The 8272-nt window shown below is 38.0% G+C and overlaps 1 protein-coding gene across 1 annotated transcript in view; it reads left to right on the forward strand.

Annotated features, from left to right (window-relative positions):
* SEC24C (SEC24 homolog C, COPII coat complex component) overlaps positions 1-8272 on the forward strand; it is a 34808-nt gene that overhangs the window by 15375 nt on the left and 11161 nt on the right. The window contains exons 7-12 of the mRNA XM_082764932.1: positions 129-259; positions 1529-1597; positions 3328-3439; positions 4052-4179; positions 6858-6996; positions 8186-8272. The exon at positions 8186-8272 is cut by the window's right edge and continues 29 nt beyond it. Of these exons, the coding sequence (XP_082621058.1) occupies positions 129-259; positions 1529-1597; positions 3328-3439; positions 4052-4179; positions 6858-6996; positions 8186-8272 (666 nt within the window). The remainder of the gene's footprint in view (positions 1-128; positions 260-1528; positions 1598-3327; positions 3440-4051; positions 4180-6857; positions 6997-8185) is intronic.

Below are 8272 nucleotides of genomic sequence, written 5' to 3' on the forward strand. Positions count from 1 at the left end.
CATGTAGTTTCCTGTTGTAGCTTCTTGTTTGTTTGTTTGTTTTTTGACGACAGGAAAAATGGGAGATATTTGATAAGGAATTGCCTAATGTTAGCTAATGTTTGATTCCATTGTCTCGTTCTTGTAAGGTTCCTTTGGACAGGTGAGGGGCCCCCAACCAAACTATGGAGGAGCTTATCCAGGAACACCAAATTATGGAAGTCAGCCTGGACCACCACCTCCACCAAAACGCTTGGATCCAGATTCCATTCCTAGCCCTGTAAGCCTACTTTGTTCTTAAGTGTGAACTCTCCCATAGTGTCTTTATGTTAAACGGAACTGACCGAGTCCAGAGCTGAAAGCAGGTTTCTTCTTCCAAAGAACAGCAGCATATTTTCCTGTTTGCTTTTCTCCAGTATATCCAAGCTTCAGTCATTTGTTATGAGTAAGCCCAGAAGACTAAAGAAAGGCATTGCATATGCAAGTCACTGCTCTAATTTCTCGGGTGGTCTTCTGTACCATGTTATGGTTTACATTTTAGAAATCCTGCAGGGCTTTGATTATACTTGCTTGACCATTTCTGAATTCCTGCTTAACTACTTCCCAAGGTGAACTAATTGCTGGTTTTGAGGTGGCAAGCTATGAACTGCATATTCCAGGTTTAAAGTATGGTTCATAGGAGATGGTTGTAGTACTTCTCCTTTCCTTTTTCTGTAAAGAGCTGGTTAGCTTTCTTTGGGTCATGAAGTCAGGACACTGCTTCAGTCAAATATGGGCAACTTCTCAAATTAGAACTATCTTTTGGAATGGAGTCTCTGCGAAAAGAGGAGCAATGATGTGTGATGGCTGACAATGATGAGTAATACTAAGCCTGGGAGCATTGTTGCCCCTAGTCTGCTGTTCTCTTCCTTCCACTGCTCCTGATGCTGTTCTGTTGTCTCAGAAGGCTACAATCATTTGATAACAGGAAGCATTTCCAGGACAGTGCTTACAATCAGTTTACTTAAAAACTATAAAAAAAATAATGTAGTTGTGAGTTACAGCTGAGATCTTGACTGTTGCTGTTCAAAAATTGTTGCTATTCAGAAATGGTGAGCTGTTTAGACTTGAGATTTATGCAAGGCTTGGGGCTGCAAATTTTTTTATGTGGAATATATGAACTTGTAATTGCTTGTCTGCTTCTCTTCTCTCCCACTAAATGAAATCTCAAATGGCTTGTATCAGTTACCTTCATTTCAGCATGTTCTTAAAACATAAATCCCCAATTTCTAACCGAAGTGAGCACGTGACCCACTACGTCTGTTAGCAATGTGTTCGGTGCCCAGGCCCGATACAACCTGAAGACTGATTTTTAGGTTCAGTGAATGCTGCAGAAGCTGGTGTTTCTTGTTGCATGAACAAATGTCCAAATACCTAATTCCAGTGCTACAAGTTTGGGTAGAGAGAAGTAACGCTGTTACTCTTTGTTTTATTATTCTCTTCTCTTTTCTTTCTTTTCTTTTTTTTTTGTGGCACTCTTTATTTTAAAAAAATAATTAAATAAATAAAGCAACTTAATGAGCTGCCACCCCAGCAGAAACCCAGGCACAGAATAGACCCTGATGCAATTCCTAGTCCAGTAAGTGCTGTATCTATGTCAATTGTAGTCTGTGTGTTGGTGACCATCTGTGCATGCCTGATACCTGACTTTCACCTTACTAACCCTCCATCATTAATCCTTTATCCTTTCCTTGCTGTCTTCTGTTTGCCTTACCAAAATGAGTAGCATAACACCACAAGAGGTTGTTTAAAATCTTCTCTTCTGCAATGACTGGTGAGGCAATAGAAAGCAGACCATTGCAGAAACAGATCATGAAGAATGTCTCCCCTTTACTTTTCTGATCCTTAAAATACCTCCGTCAGATTCCAACTGGCATTTTCAGTGTAAGCCATCAGTATAATTGTCCATATAGCACATGCCATGTTAACATACACACAGCATGAGCCTTTGTAGTCGTGTCTTCTACCAGTTCTAAGCAGAATTTGATTACAGTTCGTGTTCATACCGGTACTGGGCTAGTGCTTTGAAACTCTAAAACTGAGGAGAAACTATTTTTGTTTGGATTTTAACTCCTGTAAATGTCTTAGTTGACTAATATGAGGTCTGGGGAGCCGTAAACATTCTTTCATTATCTGTGCTCATAAATAACCATTACATTTTGATTTTGAAAATAGAATGGTTATGTCTAGAGAACTCGACCTAAAGAAAAAGCAGCTACCTTTTGCATTGGAAGAAAAAAAAAAAAAGCAATGACCCTTGCATCAGTTCTTCCTTGTTTAACCAAATTTGGTCATACAACAGCTACAGGCAGTGAAGTCACAAATGTCAGTCAGTCTGTAGGCTTTTGAGATAGAACTAGATTTATCCTAGAAGTCACTGTCTGATGCTATGGGGGTGGTGTTTTTGCTGGCTCCTTGGAAGCCATAGTGAGAGGGTAGAAGTTTTGCTGTGCAAAATTCCGCATTTTGCAATTTGACTCTAAGCAAAGGTATGTGTGTTTGGTGGCAAAACAGCTGCTGGATTTAATGCTTAGATTCAAGCACTGGAATGGTAAAGGTAGTTAAAAACGTGTAAGAATAATCTTCTGTTCTTATGGATATTTTAGTCAAGTAAAACTGATGTGTTTCTGTTTTCTTAAGTACATTTGCATTAATGAAGAAATTGAAATTGTAAGAAATTTACAATTTTTTGGCTGTTTTCTGCTTTTGTGAAGTTTAAGCTTGAATAATTTTCAGCTCTAGTGAAACTTCACTTTCCGCATCCCCAGAATTCAAATCATAAATTCTTGAGCACTACAGTGCAATAAAGATTTACAGTTGAGCTGGCAAGCGTGTCCTTAGGTGAGAGCTGCAGTGGATGAAAATAAACGCATGCTATGAAAAAGCACTGGGAGCACAACAGAAAGGAAAAGCCAGGTCATGTATAGAACTTCACCCTGAGGCTTAAAGAAGCTTCTGATTTTAATTTGGCTAGGACTAGTAAACAGAAACACTAGCAAAAAAATCCTTTCTTGACTTAAGTTTGCTTTTTATGAGTTCAGATTAGTCCCTAAAACACAAAGTATGCTACTACTCAATACTTGGGGAAAATACCATTTGTATTTTATTGTTAGTCATTCAGTAATAATTGAAATCCAACTGAGAGGTGACTGCTTGACAAAACCTGCTTGCCTTAGACCTCTTATTTTTAGAGCTAGTGATGTTTGCCTCAGGTTCCCTTTTCACTGTCTTACAGATGCAAGTGTGGCATTTTATGGTACTTTAATCTTTGGAGGTTTGGTTTCAATGTGATGTTTTCTTCGATCATAGATTCAAGTGATTGAAGATGACAGAAGTAACCGTGGATCAGAACCATTTGTCACTGGAGTAAGAGGACAGGTCCCACCGCTCGTTACTACCAATTTCTTGGTCAAGGATCAAGGTAAAATATTTTTAACAATGAATTCAAACAATGAACACAAGCCTAAAGAAGTGGTGGAATTGTCTTTAATCATTCAGGTCAGAACTGAAATTTACTAGTAGTATTGTTTGAGTTGGACTGGAAACAGTGTATTTTTTTTTTTTTAAGTATGGGATGCTATTTGGTTCATGGATTTTAGAGAAAGAATTTAATCTTTTTATTTCCCATGACTTTATTTGGAGATTTTAAGCTCCCTTAAAACTTAAGAATCCAATTCTGTAATCAAGTGCTTCGCTCTTCAGCCAGACTTACAAAATCAGACATTAGAAATGTCTGAGTTGAGATCTTTGCCCGTAGTATGATTTAGTCTGCAAAAAGAGTGGAATGGGAATACTTTAGATGTTAAGTTGATATGGAGTCAAATTCACTTGTTTTGAGTTAAAGGCTTTTATTATGCATAGTTACTTGTAAAGAGGCTTTTGGTTGGGAATTAAGTTTTATGTCTCTGTTTGTTTATTTGTTTTTAATACATTCTTATTCTGTGACTCAGCAGCAAAACTGAAGCTATCTTGATTTCTGTTCTTAATATAAACTTTACTGAAATTTGTCGGCATTTTTTCCTTTGTTCTCTAGGGAACGCAAGCCCCCGCTATATAAGATGTACATCGTACAATATTCCCTGCACATCAGATATGGCCAAACAGTCCCAAGTTCCTCTAGCTGCTGTCATAAAACCGCTGGCTACCCTACCCCCAGATGAGGTGAGAACTGTATGTGAAGTCACACTCGCACTGTATGCAATCTGAACTCATCAGGAGAATGCTATTAGAAGTTCATATTTTGCAGATAACCTTGTTTAACTTTCAACAGTAGGCATGTTTAAGTAACAAAGCCTAGGTAAATGTTGGTTCTTTCACAAGTGTGCAGTAGAGATCTGTAAGGCAGAAGAATGCTGTGTTCAAAACATTTAATATTTTGATTGCTATGAGAATCTCAGCTTTCTTTTTTGCAGTAACTGTCAAGCATCATTCTGACTAAATGACCAAAATACTAGGATGCTAATAAACATGTGCACTTTGAGTTGATCTCAATTTCTTTCTTAGTCTGCAGTATTGAAATGGTAACAAATCACTGATATTAGGTGTTTTCTGGGATATCAAGTTGTGGAGTTGGATGAGAATATATCAAGCAGTGCTGGTTAAGCTGCCTAATGTTGTGTCCATGCACAGCACTGTGTGGGATAGCAGACAGCGTGAGACTGAGTTCCAGGCTCTGCTGAACTGCACTTGAATTTCTGTGCTTTCTCTGTGCACCGCCTGTTTCCTTCTAGGTGTTGTATGTGGCTAGCTAGCCAGCCTTTTACCTGCTGTATCTGGTTGCTGAAAAGATAAAAGCTTTGAGAATGAGAGCTGGAAACTGTATTAAAAGTATGGCAAATACTCTGGGTGTTGTGTAGCATTAGTTCACTTAGAGCAGTGACATAAAGACAAATATGCTTGTGAAATTTTAATATGTTTGCAGTGTTCTCTGCCTTGTAAAACTTTAACATCTCATGAAAGAAGGAACATTCTCTGGTGTTTAAGGGTGATTTTTGTTTCATTTGGCTAATGTTCCTAAACTACATTTTGGATTCTGAAAATTAGTTTATGATAAAACTGAGTTGTGAAATTAATTTCTGTATTTGGCTGGAGTTTAAAAGGAGAGCAATAGGCAAATGTTATCTTACTTGAGAAATCTGGGGGCACATTTTCAGACAAATTTCACAAACTAGCTATTAGCGCTCATGGTGTGTTTATGCTTTGAACAAACACTTGTGTTATCCAGAAAAAACATTTCTAGGATTGGAAAATTGTCCTGGAGATTGCAGAAAGTTTTTTATGGCAAGGGCAAACTCCCTGTGGAGGAGCCCTTCTGATAGATGTAGGCTCAGCTGCTGAGAGCAATAGGACTGTAAGTAGAGCTAATGTTTAACATATCAGAGGTAAGAGGAAAAATAAAATATGACTGCTGAAAATGCGACATCTGGATAAATCTAGAACCTACGAAAATTCAGCATCTGGTTGCAAGATACAGGGCTTTTGCCCTGTGTTAATGCACAGTTCAGAAAGCAAAACTTGGGAGTACTAGTAAGAAGTATCTGTGTGCCTTCTGGTAGTAAGTGGTAAGTAGCAAATTATGTATAGTACTGCTTATTTTAGCAGGGGGGTAAGGGGGGGAGAGGCTTATTCTGTGGAAACTTAATACTAATATTGCCTAGCAGTCAGAAAACTTGAAATTTTGTTTCCTCGGAGGAGGTCAGCCTAGTGGGTAGGAACGGAGACACACTGGCAGCAAAGCCATTGTATTGTCAACAAATGAGTAGTGGGGGTGAATGAGAAATTTGATACGTCTGCAGCATGAAGAAGAATGAAGTGTCAAGGGCATTTGTTCAACTTAAGCTCAAGGAATACATTCTTTCTTGAAAATGACCAGAGGTTTAGGGTGCCTGGAAGAATTAAGATTGGACACCTTAAATGTCATAGTTTAAAAGTAATTAAACATCTTGAGCTAGATTCTTAGGTACCAAAAGGTGCCTTGAACTATGAACGTAGCTTGCAGCTTGCAAAAGCTCTGTCTTAATCATTTTTAAGTGCTTTTGCTCATTCTGAGGTTGAAAAGCTGAAGAAGTTGCCAAGCATCTTCCTCTGGTTTGGCTGCAAAAAGACTGTCTTGGCAGTAATAGTTGAGAAATGGTATCACTACATGATAGCAAGTCCTTTAAAATTACACTGTGGTGTCAAGCAGAACATGCAGATATGTTGTATTTCATGGAGGACTTCAAAAATAAGTTTTAACCATTTAAAATTTTTAAGATAATCTGGATGCTTTAAATTCTTGAATTTGTGGAATGCAATGACCGGCTTCTATTTTGTCAAGAAAAAAAAAATATGTTCTTTTACAACGGAAAAACATAGGAGGTAAAGAATTGCTTCTAAAAAAAATCAACCTGGGGTGAGGTGGAAATTGTGTTTGCTCCCATGATGTTATCACAGCCACTGTTTGCGTGGCTTCAGTCTTCAGTGTTCACTTGGGAACACTGAAGTTCATCTGTGCTGTGCAGCATGGCTTTTCTTCTAGAGCTCATGCTCCTTAAGCAGGCTACTGTGTAAGGTGGTGCAGCACCATGCCCGAGTACTTGTTTGTGTCTAAGTGAGATAGCCCAGTAATGACTGCAGCCCACAAAGGAACTGCTGTGTTAACAGCTTGAGCTGAAAAATATTTGTAAAATATTTGTTCAGGCTTCCTCTGCATTCTCTCCCACAGCTGCCAAAAATGCTAAATTCTATACAATTTGCAAGGAAATAGTTTTAAGCTTTGCAGTATATGCGGTCGCTTTTTTCTCATCATCACATGAACTTTTTCTTTGTTTTTTTTTTTTTTTTTTTTGCTGTTTCCACAGACCCTTCCTTATTTAGTAGATCACGGAGAATCTGGTCCTGTCCGGTGTAATAGGTGCAAGGCCTACATGTGCCCTTTTATGCAGTTTATTGAGGGTGGAAGGAGGTTCCAGTGCTGTTTCTGCAGCTGTGTCACTGAGGGTAAGGCTGCTTCTGAAAACCAGCCTATAGGCACTACTGTAGTGATCTTCAAAAAAAGATGTGAAGAAATGAATCTTAATGATGTTACGGTCATATCTAATGTATGCTATGCTGTAATGTGTTTAATGTTGGGAAAAAAAATGATTAAAACATGTTCACTGCTCAGTTATTAAATGATGTTCAAATTAAGCAGGTGCTTATGTTTTTGTACTCATCTAAAGGAGGGGGAGTGAGAGAGCGGTTGTGGGGTTTAGCTGCCCAGCACGGTAAAACCACCACAGTTTTGTAGTTTCATCATACCAAATCTTTTAATGTGAGGTACTTGTTGCATGATGTATAGGGTTCTGAGAAATTATTTGTGTTATTGAGATGAATATCTAGTTAGTAGCATGAGTTAGGAATTTTTTTTTCTTGCTCACAAAGCCTATTTGGACACTGTTTAAAGATGAGATTGCAGGTAAATCTGCTACAGTTGAATAGGAGTATTCAACATATGCCAGTTTATCTTCACTGCTCTTCTAAATCAATACAAAACATGCTCCCTCTTAAGAGATGTGAAAATCTAATGTAGTTATACCTAATGCTTCAGAGCAATTCCTGTTTTCTGTGAAAAAGAAATCAAGTAATTAGCTTGTACTGGATGTGTACTTAGAGAGTAGAGAGCAGTATCTGCTTGCTTTTACAGTGTTAATAGTACCACGGTGTTCTTCCGAATTGTTGTCACTTTGATTGTTTTGAATAACTCATAATAAAAAGAGGGGCTTAGTTTTTTGATATGTCTGAACTGTCTCAGTAATAGTGAAGCTTATAGCTTGTTGCAAATGCTATTGCAAGTCATTTTTTATTACTTGTACAAGACTTACATTTCTTCTTGGGACTAAATCACTCAAAACTCCAAGTGCATGTTGCAGTGACCTTTCTGATATGAAATACAAGATAAGAATGTAAAAGATTCAAGAAAAATACAATAGTGACTGTAATGTGCCACCTGGTGCGTAAGACCAAATGAACTGCTTCTATTTTTATTTCTTGGATGTAATGATTCTCTTAATTGCATCAATATTTCTTGTAATACTTGCATGGTAGCACAGAGGTTTAGCCAGCTGTTTTTCCAGGCGTTTTATTTGAACAATCTGTGACAGTGTTTATCATAGTTTGTCACTGAACTTCATGTTTTTTCCTTCCCCAGTTCCACCTCACTACTTCCAGCATTTGGATCACACTGGAAAGCGAGTGGACTTCTATGATCGACCTGAGTTATCACTGGGGTCCTATG

Source organism: Aythya marila, assembly GCF_965140915.1.
Source record: "Aythya marila genome assembly, chromosome: 7".
In the NCBI taxonomy this organism is placed as follows: domain Eukaryota; kingdom Metazoa; phylum Chordata; class Aves; order Anseriformes; family Anatidae; genus Aythya; species Aythya marila.